At 36.4% G+C, this 17471-nt stretch overlaps 1 protein-coding gene across 1 annotated transcript; it reads left to right on the top strand.

Moving 5' to 3' along the window:
• The first annotated feature begins 12662 nt into the window (after positions 1–12662).
• On the top strand, positions 12663–13607 carry LOC132314465 (F-box/kelch-repeat protein At1g57790-like). Its single transcript, XM_059813329.1, has one exon. The coding sequence runs from the start codon at positions 12663–12665 to the stop codon at positions 13605–13607; it is 945 nt and encodes a 314-aa protein (XP_059669312.1).
• Positions 13608–17471: the final 3864 nt, after the last annotated feature.

Genomic DNA, 17471 nt, shown 5'->3' with positions numbered 1-17471 from the left:
TTATTTATTTATTTTTCTTAAATGTAATATTTTATATACATACTCATTAAGTTTGATGTTTAGAATTCTTCTACGATTGATATTTTTCAATTTAAAATTTGGCATGTTTAATAACTACTTCTCCCAGTTTAAAATACTTATCCCAAAATATTAGTTCACCTCTGACAACTGTGACTCATCTCAAATATTTGTCCACCTCGACAATTAAGTATTATGTGTAGCCAATACTAGCCATAACAAGATTTGATTTGATTTGATTTATTATGTTTGTTTATGATATTAATCTCAATGAACTTTAATTTATTCTTCAGAGCCCAATTTGCTAAATGATGAGCATTTTCTTCTACCATAGGATCCAACAACGGTAGTAAATGGGCCTTTTGCAATAACCTCAGCGACAACCTCACCTCAAAGATGGACCTTATCAAAAAAATTCCAATACGAAACTATTAACAAGGCCCAATAGGTTCGTAAAAAAATAAAGTTTTGGGCCAAACAATGGAAAAGCACTATCACAGCAATTACTAAGGCCCATTTTAAATAACCATAGTTTTGAAGCCCAAACGGCAATCGCATTGTTTTGTATGTATCTTGATTAATCTCAACAATTAGCTAGCATGCAAGGGAGAGTTTGGGAATCTGGGATATAGCCAGATATATAATATTAAAAAATTTGTTCAACTACAATTATTATTGGTTTGGATTTCAAATATTCTTTTCTTTTCGGTTGGTTATTTTGAATAATTTTTTCAATTTTCACCTCGTTACCAGAAGGGAAAATAAACCAGAAGGGAAAATAAAAAAATTGAAAATAAAAATTCTAAGTTAAATAGATAATTGATTGAAGAATGTAAGAGTAAAAAAGACTGACGTGTGACTTTTATGAATTTAGAAAGAAATAATATTTGGTGAGCCCTACAAAGAAAATAAATTATATTCATTTAATAAAAATGATGAATTATTAAATTTAATAATAAAATTATTTATATTCATTTATATTGTTTAAATTAAAACAATACTTCAAGACTTCTTAGGTAGAAATAGAACTAACTGTTTGAAGATACCTTGAATTAGGTATCCCAAGGGTTTATGTTATGAGAACCTCTTTCATGGTTTTCTTCTGTGAGCTTTCTCCTTGAGTAGGAGTCCGAAGCAAATCAGAGAGATGCTCCAAAACTGGATACTGATCATCAGTGAGTGGTATAACCACTTTGGCTTTTGCCCTGCCTTTGCCACGGCCTTTTGTGGTATTACCGCGGCCTTGTCCATGATGGGGCTGATTCATGAACCCTGTAAAAATTCAGGGGTTAAAAAATCAGGTAAAGAATTAGAACTGCCTTTAATATATTCAATTGAAAAATCAAAAGCAGATAAATCAGCTTGCCAACCAGCAAATATCTGTTTGGAAACTAATTTTTTTACATCTTTTTCCAGTACTTGTTTAGCAGCACTACAATCAATGCGTAACAAGAATTTCTGATTGATTAAATCATCTTGGAATTTATAAATGTATTTAACTAAAGAAAGAATTTCTTTCTTAATAGTGGAATAATTTAATTGTGCATTTTTCCAAGCTCCTGAAGTGAAGCGAACAAGCTCCTCTGTTCCTGTATCTGGATTCTTTTGTTTAAGAATACCACCATATCCAATATTGGATGCATCTGTCTCAACAATTTTAAACCATGAAGAATTTGCTAGGGCTAAGCAAGGAATCTGTTTAGCACGAAGTTTAATCTTCTGGACGGCTCTCGTATGTTCTTCAGTCCAAGGGGAAGGTGACTTCCTGAGCCGTGTATATAAAATTGCTGTATCCTGTGCAAGGTTCTTTTAATGGTTACGAATATAATTCAAGCTACCAAGAAATCTTTGCAGTTGAGTTTTGTCCTTAATTTCATCAGGGAATTTAGAGGTAAACTCAATACTTCTGTCAATGGGTTTTATTTTTCCATCATAAATTTCATGACCAAGAAATCTTACTTGGGTGAGGAAATTTATTAGTTTAAGAACAGACACTACTAAACCACTTCGGTAAATAACATCTTTGAAGATTTTCAAATGTTTATAATGTTGTTCTATTGATTTTGAAAATATTAAAATATCATCAATATAAACAATAGAAAATTCAGTATAAGGATTAAAAATGTCATTCAAAATATGTTGAAATTCTGAAGGGGCATTTTTTAAACCAAAGGGCATTACTGTCCATTCATACTGTCCAAAGGGTACACAAAAAGCAGTTTTATAACGATCCTTTTTTGCAATCTGTACCTGGTAATATCCTGATTTAAGATCAAATTTAGAAAAAATTACAGTAGATTGTAATCTATCTAACAGATCTTTAATATTTGGAATTGGATATCGAATCCAGCTCAAAGCAAGGTTGAGTGGTCGATAGTCAATAACCAGTCGAGGAACTCCTCGTTCTTTTTCAGAGTTTTTATTAACATAAAAAGCTGTGCAACTCCATGGGGAGTAACTTGCTGTAACTAGCTTCATTTCCATTAAAGAGCTAATTTTAGTTTTGCACAATTCCAAATAGTCAGCCTTCATATGGCTGGGACTAGCTTTAGAAGGGATCATCAGATCGGTAAATCATTTTTCATAAGGCAAAGAAACAATATGCTTCTTTCTGTCCCAAAAAGCATTAGGAACATCACTGCAGATATCCTTTAGAAAACTTTGTCGTATTAACTCAATTTTCTGTTGTTCAGTGGGATGTACCAATCTTTGATTGATTGCTAAGGAAGAGACTTCCTTTTGCAAATAATTCAGTTACTTTTCTTTAAAGATAATGTTATCTTTAAGAGCATTGATATGCTTATTCATGGGTTGGTCAAAAACTCAAATGCTATCTGTAGAGTTGAACATATACCATAAGAATCAATTTTCTCAATTGGCATAATCAAGGCTAAAAAGGGAGTGCCCAAAATAACCTGTTGTGCCATGTTTTTAATAAGTAAAAATGTAAATGGTAGACAAATACCTTGTTTACAAATAAAAACATGATTAAGCTTATACTTAATCTGCATCCTTATGCATAAAATAGAATAAACTATTGTGGCTGTAGATAACCCACTACTATACAATCATTCAAGATAATATATCGAAATATCTTGAACATGATCCAATCCCAGTCAGAATTTGTCTTCTCCATTAAAAATTAAAAATAAAAAAGTCTGCATTGGAGTTGGACATTAATCATTATATAGTAACTGTTTCCAATTAATAGAAAATAAATAAAGTATGCAGAAGATTGCTAGCTACTTAGATGCCTTCAGTCCAGCTTAAAGCAAATCTTCTATCTAGACTTCCTCTCTGTGTAGAGGTTTCCTGTTTTTTCAGGATTGGGGAGCTTCCGGTGTCCCGTTATTTTGTGGGTTGTGTGCTTGTTGGGTTCTTGATTGCTGTTGTACCTCGTCCCGTTGGGCTTGGGGTGGAGATGATTGCTACTTTTGCTTTATGTTCGGTGATTTACTTTCCGGTGATTCTTGTTGATTCTTGGTGTTGGGCTTGGCACTTTTTGTTGTTACGCGGCTTTGATCAGTGTTCTGCGTTATTTGGGGACGATTTGGGTGCTGTTGATTGCACTGGGGGTTTGGTTGGTTGTTTTTTTTACTTGTGATTGGTTGTGGTTCCAACGCTGGTAGTTCCGTCGTTGCTTTCAGTTCCGGCGTTGGTGGGTTGGTAGTGCTGCTTCTATGGTTGCAAGTGTGGCTACATGGTGCATTGTGGCCCATCTATTTGGTGTTGTATTTGTTTGTGGGCCGGTTGTTTGGTGGATTGGGCTTCTGTCCGTTGGGCCTTACAGGTTCTGCAATATATTTTGTTGTTGGCTTCCAGTCCATTTGCAAGGCCGGAATTCTGTTGTCTGCTATCTTCAGTGTTGGGCCAAGAGTTATGACATCCGGCCGGGGTTCACTTTTTAGGCATCAATCTGATGCTTGTTCCAATTGGTTGCTTGCTTCTGCTTGTTCTTTTCCCTCCCATTCTGCAGCTCCACCTTTCTGTTTCTCTGATTGCCATAATGATTTTCCCAATATTATTGCTTGGAATTGTCAAGGTCTGGGTCTGTTTCTATGATTCAGCAAATTAAACGTTTACAATCTCAATATTCCCCCAATATTTTTGGTGTTATTGAAACAAAAAATTGGAAGCGGACAGTGCTTGTTCAAAAAATGTTGGGTTTTCCTCATGGTTGTTTGGTGGAGCCTGTTGGGTTGCGGGTGGTCTTGGCCTTTGGTGGAATGATAATGTTCAGTGTAGGGTGGTCGACAAAAACTGTTTTTCTATTACTGTTGTTGTTCTATCCCCTAAACAGTCACTTGGTATTTTTCCCTTCTATATGCTAATACTGTGGATAGGAAAAGAGCTGTGCAATGGAAATATTTTATTAACAGTGCACGTTATTGGTCGGGTAGGTGGGTCCTCATTGGTGATTTTAATAATATTTTTCATAGTTCTGAGAAACATGGGGGGGAAGTTAAGCAAGGGTGGCAGCTTCGTTCCTTTCGTACTCTGCTTGATTGTTTTGCTTTGTTGGATATTGGTTATGTGGGTTTTCCTTTTACCTGGTCTAATCAGCGCGATGGGTTAGCTAATATACAGGAATGATTGGATCGCGCTTTGGCGACTATGGATTGGTTATCGGCTTTTCCTCGGGCTCAATTATCTCATCTTTCTTTGGTGGGATCTGATCACTATGCCTTACTTCTTCAAATTTTGCCTGTGGTTTGGCCTCGGAAACGGCAATTTCACTTTGATGCTCGATGGACATTGTTGGACGATTGTAGGCAAATTGTTGATTTGGCTTGGTCTACTCCGATTGCTGGTTCTTATCAATTTCAATGGGCTCAGAAATTTTCTGTTGCTCAGTGGGATGTACCAATCTTTGATTGATTGCTAAGGAAGAGACTTCCTTTTGCAAATAATTCAGTTACTTTTCTTTAAAGATAATGTTATCTTTAAGAGCATTGATATGCTTATTCACGGGTTTGGTCAAAAACTCAAATGCTATCTGTAGAGTTGAACATATACCATAAGAATCAATTTTCTCAATTGGCATAATCAAGGCTAAAAAGGGAGTGCCCAAAATAACCTATTGTGCCATGTTCTTAGTAAGTAAAAAGGTAAATGGTAGACAAATACCTTGTTTACAAATAAAAACGTGATTAAGCTTATACTTAATCTGCATCCTTATTCATAAAATAGAATAAACTATTGTGGCTGCAGATAACCCACTACTATACAATCATTCAAGATAATATATCCAATCCCAGTCAGAATTTGTCTTCTCCATTAAAAATAAAAAATAAAAAAGTCTGCATTGGAGCTGGACATTAATCATTACATAGTAACTGTTTCCAATTAATAGAAAATAAAAAAAGTAAGCAGAAGATTGCTAGCTACTTAGATGCTTTCAGTCCACCTTAAAGCAAATCTTCTATCTAGACTTACTCTTTGTGTAGAGGTTTCCTGTTTTTTCAGGATTGGGGAGCTTCCGGTGTCCTGTTATTTTGTGGGTTGTGTGCTTGTTGGGTTCTTGATTGCTGTTGTACCTCGTCTCGTTGGGCTTCGGGTGGAGATGATTGCTTCTTTTGCTCTATGTTCGGTGCTTTACTTTCCGGTGATTCTTGTTAATTCTTGGTGTTGGGCTTGGCACTTTTTGTTGTTACGCGGCTTTGATCAGTGTTCTACGTTATTTGGGGACGATTTGGGTGCTGTTGATTGCACTAGGGGTTTGGTTGGTTGTTTGTTTTACTTGTGATTGGTTATGGTTCCAACGCTGGTAGTTCCGTCGTTGCTTTCAGTTCCGGCGTTGGTGGGTTGGTGGTGCTGCTTCTATGGTTGCAAGTGTGGCTACGTGGTGTGTTGTGGCCCATCTATTTGGTGTTGTATTTGTTTGTGGGCCTGTTGTTTTGTGGATTGGGCTTCTGTCCGTTAGGCCTTACAGGTTCTGCATTATATTTTGTTGTTGGCTTCCAGTCCATTTGCAAGGCCGAAATTCTGTTGTCTGCTATCTTCAGTGTTGGGCCAAGAGTTGTGACATCCGGCCGGGGTTCCCTTTTCAGGCATCAATCTGATGTTTGTTCCAATTGGTTGCTTTCTTCTGCTTGTTCTTTTCCCTCCCATTCTGCAGCTCAACCTTTCTGTTTCTCTGATTGCCATAATGATTTTCCCAATATTATTGCTTGGAATTGTCAAGGTCTGGGGTCTGTTTCTATGATTCAGCAAATTAAACGTTTACAATCTCAATATTCCCCCAATATTTTTGGTGTTATTGAAACAAAAAATTGGAAGCGGACAGTGCTTGTTCAAAAAATGTTGGGTTTTCCTCATGGTTGTTTGGTGGAGCCTGTTGGGCTTGCGGGTGGTCTTGCGGGTGGTCTTGGCCTTTGGTGGAAAGATAATGTTCAGTTAAGGGTGGTCGATAAAAACTATTTTTCTATTACTGTTGTTGTTCTATCCCCTAAACAGTCACCTTGGTATTATTCCCTTCTATATGCTAATACTGTGGATAGGAAAAGAGCTGTGCAATGGAAATATTTTATTAACAGTGCACATTATTGGTCGGGTAGGTGGGTCCTCATTGGTGATTTTAATAATATTTTACATAGTTCTGAGAAACATGGGGGGGAAGTTAAGCAAGGGTGGCAGCTTCGTTCCTTTTGTACTCTGCTTGATTGTTGTTCTTTGTTGGATATTGGTTATGTGGGTTTTCCTTTTACCTGGTCTAATCAGCGCGATGGGTTAGCTAATATACTGGAACGATTGGATCGCGCTTTGGCGACTATGGATTGGCTATCGGCTTTTCCTCGGGCTCAATTATCTTATCTTTTTATGGTAGGATCTGATCACTATGCCTTACTTATTCAAATTTTGCCTGTGGTTTGGCCTCAAAAACGGCAATTTCACTTTGATGCTCGATGGACATTGTTGGACGATTGAAGGCAAATTGTTAATTTGGCTTGGTCTACTCCGATTGCTGGTTCTTATCAATTTCAATGGGCTCAGAAATTGCGTCACTGTAAAGCCGATCTTATTCATTGGGCTAAACTCCGTAATCTTAACTCACGAGCTCGTCTTAATAGTTGCTCGGTTCCATGAGTTGAAAGCTCGCACTTCAAATTACTGTCATGCGGAGGTGGTTAAATTAGAAAATTACTTAACTTTTTATTGATTAGAGGAGGTGTTGTTTTGGAAGCAGAAATCCCATCTTCTTTGGTTGCAAGAAGAGGATCGTAATACAAAATTTTTTCATGTTAATACTAAACGAAGGCGAGGCCGCAATACAATTTCAGGAGTTTATGATGCCAGGAATCAGTGGGTAACTGATGAGGTATCCGTTTAGTCAATTTTTTTGACTTATTTTTAGAGTTTGTTTCAGTCTTCCCATCCTACGCATATTAAGCAATTCTTGCGGTATGTTCCTGTCCGAATTTCTGCCGAGATAAAAGCTCCTGGGCCGGATGGGATGACATCGCTATTTTATCAGAAATATTGGGAGGTACTTAAAAAGGATATTGTTGATGCTGTATCTAGTTTTTTTTGCTACGGGCAATCTGTTATCTAGTTTTAATCATACAAATATTGTTTTAATTCCAAAGAATTCCTCTTCGACACAGGTTAGTCATTACCGACCTATTTCTTTGGTTGTCGTTGAAACTTAACATGAGTAAAGCTTATGATCGGATTGAGTGTGATTTTTTATTGCACATACTGTCTCATTTGGGGTTGAATGCTTACTGGATTCAAATGATCACATCCTACATCTCTACTGTTTCTTACTCTTTAAAGATTAATGGGAGTTCGGTGGGTTTTTTCAAACCGTCTAAGGGTTTGAGATAGGGCAATCCTCTATAGCCCTATTGATTTATTATCTGTGCTGAAGCTCTTTCTCTTTTGCGAGCTCAACAAGCTCAGTTATTATTTGGTATTCGTATTTGTCGGGGTGCTCCGTCTATTTTTCATCTTTTTTTTGCTGATGATTCTATTGTGTTTTGTGCTGCAGTTTCGGAGGAAGTTCTTCTTCTGAAACAAATTTTGGCAGATTATGAAAGGGCTTCTGGGCAACAAGTCAATTTTTCTAAATCTTCTATTTTTTTCTCAACTAAATTAACTAATGCCCCAGGTTTAGTATGTCGTTCTATTAACCGATCCTTGGGTTTGCAAATGCAGGGGATGCATGGTCGGTATCATGGTGTTCCCGCTATTTTGGGTCGTTCCAAAAGAGATGTGTTTCAGTTTTTACTGATTAAAATTTAGGACAGGTTATCTTTTTGGAAGGTGAAGTCTTTGTCCACGGGTGGGAAAGAAGTATTAATTAAGGCCATTTTGAGTGTTTTACCTACGTATGTTATGTCTTCTTTTAAGCTTCCCACTACATTGTGTCAAGATTTGATGTAACATATTCGTTCCTTTTGGTAGTGTAATAAAGATAAAAATCGGGCAATTCATTGGCTTAATTGGGATCTTCTTTGCCGGAGCAAGAAGTCGGGTGGCCTTGGCTTTCGTGATTTGGAGGCTTTTAATTTAGTGCTTTTAGCGAAGCATGCTTGGCATTTTCAGGTTCAGAAGCAAGGTTTGTTGTATCAGATTTTTAAGGCTAAGTATTTTCCAGACTCGTCCTTTTTGGATGCTTCTTTGGGCTCTAATCCTTCCTTGGGCTGGCGTAGTATTTGGTCTTCTCAAAATTTATTGAGGTAGGGCTTACGCTCATTGATTGGAAATGGCACTTCAACGCATATTTGGGACGATTATTGGGTCCTTACGTTTGCACGAAAATTTTCCCCAACTCAGGCTCTTGTTTCATACTCGTATGCGGCGGAGTTGATTGATTCTGATACGTCTTCATGGAAAGTGGATGTTTTGTCTCAATTATTTCCTCCTTTTATGATGCAGGAAATTCTTAAAATTCACATAAGTCGTTAGGATAAACCAGAAATAGTCATTTGGGCTCGGAGCTGTCGAGTAAATTTTCAGTGCGGTCTGCTTATAAATTGGCTGCTTCAATGTCTCATTTTTCTGGGATTCCATTTCATTCTAGTGCCTGGTCCTCTATTTGGCGGTGTCGTACTCTATCTAAGGTGCAACACTTTCTTTAGAAATGTTATCGTCATGCTTTGCCAATTCGGGTTGCTTTGTTGGCTCGCAGGTGTACTGTCTCGCCTATTTTTCCTCGTTGTGGTCATTCCCTTCAGGTGTGGAAGTTTTCTCCGCTGCATTGGATTTTTCAGGTCGTTCTTTCTTTTCTTTACGGATTGGCTGGAGTTTTCTGCTGCGTCGGGCTATGCTCTCTTCGGACTTTGAGGATGTACTTAGTTTGATTTCTTTTTATGTTTGGGGCATTTGGAAAGCAAGGAATCGGTTAGTCTTTGAAGGGATCTTATGGAGACCGGAGATTGTGGCTCAAAAAGCAGTAATCAGTTTTTGGGAATTCAAAGATGCTCGGTTTCTCTGCTCCTCCTTACAGCCAGGGCCCTCAATCACTTCAGTGGATTCTTGGTGTCCTCCCCCATCTGGTATTGTCAAATGTAATTTTAATGCTTCATTTTGTCGGAAGTCGTTGTTGGGTTTCCGTGATTTTAAAGGTGATATTCTTCAAGCAGTTATTTTTTGTCCGTTTTTCGCTTCTTCCTCTTTGCAGGCGGAATCTATGGTATGTAAACGTGCTCCCCTTTGCGCTTTTGAATTAGGTTTCTCTTGCTTATGGTTTGAATCGGATGCCAAAGCTGCTATGGATGGGGTGTTATGTGGTGAGTCTTGCCCAGCGAAAATTGCTTCTATTTGTTTTGATATCAATCGAGATCTTTGGTGATTTTCTTCTACTACTCTGACTTATGTTCGTCGCCAAGGTAATAAGGTGGCTCATGCTTTAGCTGTTCTTTCACGTCCTGGGCTTGGATCGGATTAGTTTTTGCTGTCTCTTCTTCATTTCGTTGTGCGTTTTGCTGAGGCGGATGTGAAGTGTTAGTTGTTTTTGTGTTGTTTTGGTTTTTGCTGTCTTGTTTATCTTTGCCAGGAAAAAAAGAAAAAAAAAAAAAAAGCAATATAATATATATTAAAAAAAAAATGATTATAAAACCAATGTTTATATATGAGCATTGTCTTGTCCATTTAAAATTATTACATTATCTATTTAAATCTATTGCACTGTAAGACCAAAATTGTGAGTCAGTATTAATAAAAATTTGTAGTAAAATCTAACACATTAGAAAGAGAGTAGTGGAGAATTTGTAGTAAAGTCTATTGATTTCTACATTACATAGACGGAAACTGTTATACTTCTAGATCTTCGATTGCATCCTCGGATCATCTGACCTTGCACGAGGTACATATATGCATATGTTTATGCACACATATATCACACGGGCGAAGTGCAGGAAATATCCCCAAAGTATACTCTACATATTAATTTTACCCTTATTTTAAAAAGTGTACAAAAAACACCCCTAATGTTTTCAAATTGTGCAAAAATACCCCTCAATAAAAAATCTGACATCAATTAGTGTTGTAATGCTCGTTTTGCTCTTTTGTTCTTTCGAAAATGCCCAAGAAAGTATATGCTACTACTCTCATATATGGGTGTTATGTGCACATTACCTTATATATATATATTTTTGAAACTTTTTTCTCTATATATATTTCTAAACTTTTTTTAAAAAAAAACTTTAAGAATTTACAGAATAAGGATTTGAATTTTTTGATGTTTTTGTTTAGTGTTTTCTATTAAATTTTTTTTTCTTTATTTTTTATTTTATTTTCTTACCAACACTGTTAAAAAAATAAAAAGAATCCAATATCATTGTGCACTAGTTTTTTCAGCTTAGAGCAGATTTGTTTTCTTTAGTCTGCACTTTATTTTTATTTTTTATTTTTTATTTTTATCTTTACTTTTCTTTATATTTATATTTATATTTAATTTAATTTTAGTATCTTCTAAATCGCCCCAAGTCAGTTGAGGCGATTAGGTCAATTCCGGTGATAACTAGCCTCTGCAAAAGGCGAACCAGCTATTGGAGTGGTTCAATTTGGTGGTCTGGTGGGCGTGGCAGTGGCTCGGTGAAAGACGACGGCAAATCCCAAGCACTATGGGCTCGGCGAGCAGCTTGTCCATCCCTTTGGGATAACGGTAAGAGTCTCTCCCTCACCGATGATGTAATTCTCGAAAGTACAAAGTTTTAACTACAACATTTGATGCGTTAGTTTTGTTCAGTTTTAGTCTCGTGTAATCGCTACCGATGCTGTGGTCCCTTACTCCTATAAGCATATATGTCTTGACTCGTGTGACTAATGTTTGTGATGTATGAATACCAATCATATATAATCCCTCCGTCCCACAAAAAATGTTCATCTTTAACTATTGTATTCTATGCATTGCTGCCAACTCCATCCATAACACAGATCTCTCAACAAGCCCAAGAGAATAACTTTTTAATCCTTTGATTTCGTAAAATAATCAATGATTCAACCAATGAAGGAATTCTCTTGGGCTTGTTGAGAGATCTGTGTTATGATGGAGTTGGCATCAATGCATAGAATACAATAGCTATTTGGTAACAAGTCTTCAATGGTTTGTAACAAATTGGAGTTTGCAGCAATACTGGAATGATAGGATACAATAACTAAATGGTACGAGTAATCAATTGATCAGTGAAAAATTGGTTATATTTTTTAAACTTCAAGGAAGTGAAATTGGAAACAATCATCTTTCCCTGTAGATTTTGTTTCAAGATCGGTTTTTAGCTTCAAAAGTTATATTTTTGAATGGAACAAAAGCACCAATTTCCTACCGTTGTCATTCTTTTTTAACTTTGCTGCTTCCTTGAATAAGGGATTGATAATATCTTAAAATCCTTTTTTATTTGAATGTTTCTTAAACTTGGTTAATCAAAAGTAAATTCAAGTGCCAAAATTCTATGCCATCTTAATAGAATAGAACATATAGCTTATGAACACTGACACACTGGTAAAAATGAAGAGTACTGAAGAGAGGGTTTTTTTTTTTTTTTTTTTCAGTTTGGAGTGCCTTGGTAAAACACAGCTGGGGGCATCGTAGGAGGAGAGGGAGGAGAGAAAAAAAAAAAAAAAGTTTAATAAGGGTAGGCATGTCAATAAAGGACATTAAATTCCAAAAGGTCGGTTATTAACAAACAATTATTAAACTAAAATACGTAGAAAGTGGAATTCTATCCGGATTAGGGAAAAAAATGGGAAAGAAAAGTAGAGGAATTAGGATTTCCAAATATTGCTCTATATAACTAGGGTTGATTTCTTCATGGACTTGAAACCATAATTTACTGTTTTTTTTTTATAATTTGCTCATCTTAATTTTCTTCTTTTGTACGATATTCCTCGGCTGGTAGGATTGAGCACCCCGCATGGACATGGCTAATAATATTAATCCAGTAGTCCCTTGGTCCGACCTTCCACAAGAACTGGTGGAGTTGATCATGGCACATGTCACCACAACCTTCGATCTTCTACGATGTCGCGGTGTATGTCATTCATGGCGATCTGCTGTACTGAACGTGGTATCACTCGGCGTTACTTCTACTACTCCGTTACTACTCCTCTAAAATAGGCTTGACCTATGCAATTCTCCCGCCAAACTCTTGTGTCTTGGTAAAAACACCACCACCAAGTATAGGCTCCGTTCACCCAACATGAAGAGGTTGTCGTACAAGGATGGTGTGATATTCAATAGGACTTCTCCTGATTTGGTAAAGTCCATGGAGAAGCACTGGATGGCAGACGACGAAGGCATCGAGGAGGAGGCTGATTCCGGCAATGGTGGTGGTGGTGGTGCAGTTCCCAAAAGGACTAGATGTATTGCTCCCTGTCGTGGATGGCTACTATTGTATCCTTATTATGAGAGTTCACTATATCTCTTCAATCCTCTTTCAAGAATGGTTGTCCATCTTCCACCGCCGCCGGAATTAAAAATGGTCACTAATCCAGATGTGCTTAGATTCATCATATCATCCATTCCAACTGATCCAACTTGCATGGTCTACTTATATACCCCGAATCAGATTGCTGTTTATAAACTTGGTGACAGGAAATGGACGCCTGTTTTCGCTAGTAATCATCATGAATGGGTTTCCGTCATATTTTACCATGGTAACTTCTACTCGATTGATGAGCTTGGTGTGCTCCGACGTTTCTTGTTGGATAAATCTTATTCTAATTACAAGGAGGAAGAGGTATGCAATGGTACTTGTAATGTCAACCAATACAGGTACTTGGTGGAGGGGTCGTGGTCTGGTGAATTGTTGATGGTTGTGAGGATTTATGAACATCATATATGCAGAACCAAAACCAAGTCGTTTGAGATTTTTAAGTTAAATTGGAGTAATGGTAAATGGGAAGAGGTGAGTAATTTGGGTCATCGAGCTCTATTCTTGACTACTAATGATTCGAAATTCGTTTCAGTTAGATATAATCCTGAATATACACCCAATTCAATCTATTTCATTGAAGATACAAATACAAGGATGAAAGATTTCGGAGTGTATGATTTGGCAACACGCAACATAAAGCCATTACATCCATCTCAAAATCATATGCAACGAGCTGTATATTATCGTTGGTTTCAACCGGTCCCATAAACTAGCCCTATAATCTATATTGCTTAATGTGCGTCCTTTATTTATTTATTTTTCTTAAATGTAATATTTTATATACATACTCATTAAGTTTGACGTTTAGAATTCTTCTACGATTGATATTTTTCAATTTAAAATTTGGCATGTTTAATAACTACTTCTCCCAGTTTAAAATACTTATCCCAAAATATTTGTTCACCTCTGACAACTGTGACTCATCTCAAGTATTTGTCCACCTCGACAATTAAGTATTATGTGTAGCCAATACTAGCCATAACAAGATTTGATTTGATTTGATTTATTATGTTTGTTTATGATATTAATCTCAATGAACTTTAATTTATTCTTTAGAGCCCAATTTGCTAAATGATGAGCATTTTCTTCTACCATAGGATCCAACAACGGTAGTAAATGGGCCTTTTGCAATAACCTCAGCGACAACCTCACCCCAAAGATGGACCTTATCAAAAAAATTCCAATACGAAACTATTAACAAGGCCCAATAGGTTTGCAAAAAAAAAAAGTTTTGGGCCAAACAATGGAAAAGCACTATCACAGCAATTACTAAGGCCAATTTTAAATAACCCTAGTTTCGAAGCCCAAACGGCAATCGCATTGTTTTGTATGTATCTCGATTAATCTCAACAATTAGCTAGCATGCAAGGGAGAGTTTGGGAATCTGGGATATAGCCAGATATATAATATTAAAAAATTTGTTCAACTACAATTATTATTGGTTTGGATTTCAAATATTCTTTTCTTTTCGGTTGGTTATTTTGAATAATTTTTCCAATTTTCACCTCGTTACTTGGTGGGAAAATAAAAAAATTGAAAAAAAAAATTCTAAGTTAAATAGATAATTGATTGAAGAATGTAAGAGTAAAAAAGACTGACGTATGACTTTTATGAATTTAGAAAGAAATAATATTTGGTGAGCCCTACAAAGAAAATAAATTATATTCATTTAATAAAAATGATGAATTATTAAATTTAATAATATAATTATTTATATTCATTTATATTGTTTAAATTAAAACAATACTTCAAGACTTCTTAGGTAGAAATAGAACTAACTATTTGAAGATACCTTGAATTAGGTATCCAAGGGGTTTATGTTATGAGAACCTCTTTCAAGGTTTTCTTCTGTGAGCTTTCTCCTTGAGTAGGAGTCCGAAGCAAATCAGAGAGATGCTCCAAAGCTGGATACTGATCATCAGTGAGTGGTATAACCACTTTGGCTTTCGCCCTGCCTTTGCCACGGCCTTTTGTGGTATTACCACGGCCTTGTCTATGATGGGGTTGATTCATGAACCCTGTAAAAATTCACGGGTTAAGAAATCAGGTAAAGAATTAGAACTGCCTTTAATATATTCAATTGAAAAATCAAAAGCAGATAAATCAACTTGCCAACCAGCAAATATCTGTTTGGAAACTTATTTTTTTTACATCTTTTTCCAGTACTAGTTTAGCAGCACTACAATCAATGCGTAACAAGAATTTCTGATTGATTAAATCATCTTGGAATTTATAAATGCAATTAACTAAAGAAAGAATTTCTTTCTTAATAGTGGAATAATTTAATTGTGCATTTTTCCAAGCTCCTGAAGTGAAGCGAACAAGCTCCTCTGTATCTGTATCTGGATTCTTTTGTTTAAGAATACCACCATATGCAATATTGGATGCATCTGTCTCAACAATTTTAAACCATGAAGAATTTGCTAGGGTTAAGCAAGGAATCTGTTTAGCACGAAGTTTAATCTTCTGGACGGCTCTCGTATGTTCTTCAGTCCAAGGGGAAGGTGACTTCCTGAGTCGTGTATATAAAATTGCTGTATCCTGTGCAAGGTTCTTGTAATGGTTACGAATATAATTCAAGCTACCAAGAAATCTTTGCAGTTGAGTTTTGTCCTTAATTTCATCAGGGAATTTAGAGGTAAACTCAATACTTCTGTCAATGGGTTTTGTTTTTCCATCATAAATTTCATGACCAAGAAATCTTACTTGGGTGAGGAAATTTTTTAGTTTAGGAACAGACACTACTAAACCACTTCGGTAAATAACATCTTTGAAGATTTTCAAATGTTTATAATGTTGTTCTATTGATTTTGAAAATATTAAAATATCATCAATATAAACAATAGAAAATTCAGTATAAGGATTAAAATGTCATTCAAAATATGTTGAAATTCTGAAGGGCATTTTTTAAACCAAAGGGCATTACTGTCCATTCATACTGTCCAAAGGGTACACAAAAAGCAGTTTTATAGCGATCCTTTTTTGCAATCTGTACCTAGTAATATCTTGATTCAAGATCAAATTTAGAAAATATTACAGTAGATTGTAATCTATCTAACAGATCTTTAATGTTTGGAATTGGATATCGAATCCAGCTCAAAGCAAGGTTGAGTGGTCGATAGTCAATAACCAGTCGAGGAACTCCTCGTTCTTTTTCAGAGTTTTTATTAACATAAAAAGCTATGCAACTCCATGGGGAGTAACTTGCTGTAACTAGCTTCTTTTCTATTAAAGAGCTAATTTTAGTTTTGCACAATTCCAAATAGTTAGTCTTCATATGGCTGGAACTAGCTTTGGAAGGGATCATCAGATCGGTAAATCCTTTTTCATAAGGCAAAGAAACAATATGCTTCTTTCTGTCCCAAAAAACATTAGGAACATCATTGCAGATATCCTTTAGAAAACTTTGTCGTATTAACTCAATTTTCTGTTGCTCAGTGGGATGTACCAATCTTTGACTGATTGCTAAGGAAAAGACTTCCTTTTGCAAATAATTCAGTTACTTTTCTTTAAAGATAATGTTATCTTTAAGAGCATTGATATGCTTATTCACGGGTTTGGTCAAAAACTCAAATGCTATCTGTAGAGTTGAACATATACCATAAGAATCAATTTTCTCAATTGGCATAATCAAGGCTAAAAAGGGAGTGCCCAAAATAACCTGTTGTGCCATGTTTTTAATAAGTAAAAAGGTAAATGGTAGACAAATACCTTGTTTACAAATAAAAACGTGATTAAGCTTATACTTAATCTGCATCCTTATTCATAAAATAGAATAAACTATTGTGGCTGCAGATAACCCACTACTATACAATCATTCAAGATAGTATATCGAAATATCTTGAACATGATCCAATCCCAGTCAGAATTTGTCTTCTCCATTAAAAATTAAAAATAAAAAAGTCTGCATTGGAGTTGGACATTAATCATTATATAGTAACTGTTTCCAATTAATAGAAAATAAATAAAGTAAGCAGAAGATTGCTAGCTACTTAGATGCCTTCAGTCCACCTTGAAGCAAATCTTCTATCTAGACTTCCTCTCTGTGTAGAGGTTTCCTGTTTTTTCAGGATTGGGGAGCTTCCGGTGTCCTGTTATTTTGTGGGTTGTGTGCTTGTTGGGTTCTTGATTGCTGTTGTACCTCGTCCCGTTGGGCTTGGGGTGGAGATGATTGCTTCTTTTGCTCTATGCTCGGTGCTTTACTTTCCGGTGATTCTTGTTGATTCTTGGTGTTGGGCTTGGCACTTTTTGTTGTTACGCGGCTTTGATCAGTGTTCTGCGTTATTTGGGGACGATTTGGGTGCTGTTGATTGCACTGGGGGTTTGGTTGGTTGTTTGTTTTACTTGTGATTGGTTGTGGTTCCAACGCTGGTAGTTCCGTCGTTGCTTTCAGTTCTGGCGTTGGTGGGTTGGTGGTGCTGCTTCTATGGTTGCAAGTGTGGCTTCGTGATGCGTTGTGGCCCATCTATTTGGTGTTGTATTTGTTTGTGGGCCGGTTGTTTGGTGGATTGGGCTTCTGTCCGTTAGGCCTTACAGGTTCTGCATTATATTTTGTTGTTGGCTTCCAGTCCA

This window comes from Cornus florida, unplaced genomic scaffold, assembly GCF_030987335.1.
Source record: "Cornus florida cultivar Cherokee Brave unplaced genomic scaffold, ASM3098733v1 CherokeeBrave_3.0.0_Hap2_Chr06, whole genome shotgun sequence".
Lineage (NCBI taxonomy): Eukaryota > Viridiplantae > Streptophyta > Magnoliopsida > Cornales > Cornaceae > Cornus > Cornus florida.
Note: the sequence above shows the minus strand (reverse complement) of the source record. Positions and strands in the feature narration are given on the sequence as shown.

Excerpts from the sequence above, each read along its gene's own strand:
- LOC132314465 (XM_059813329.1), top strand. The coding sequence starts at position 12,663 with ATGAAGAGGTTGTCGTACAAGGATGGTGTGATATTCAATAGGACTTCT.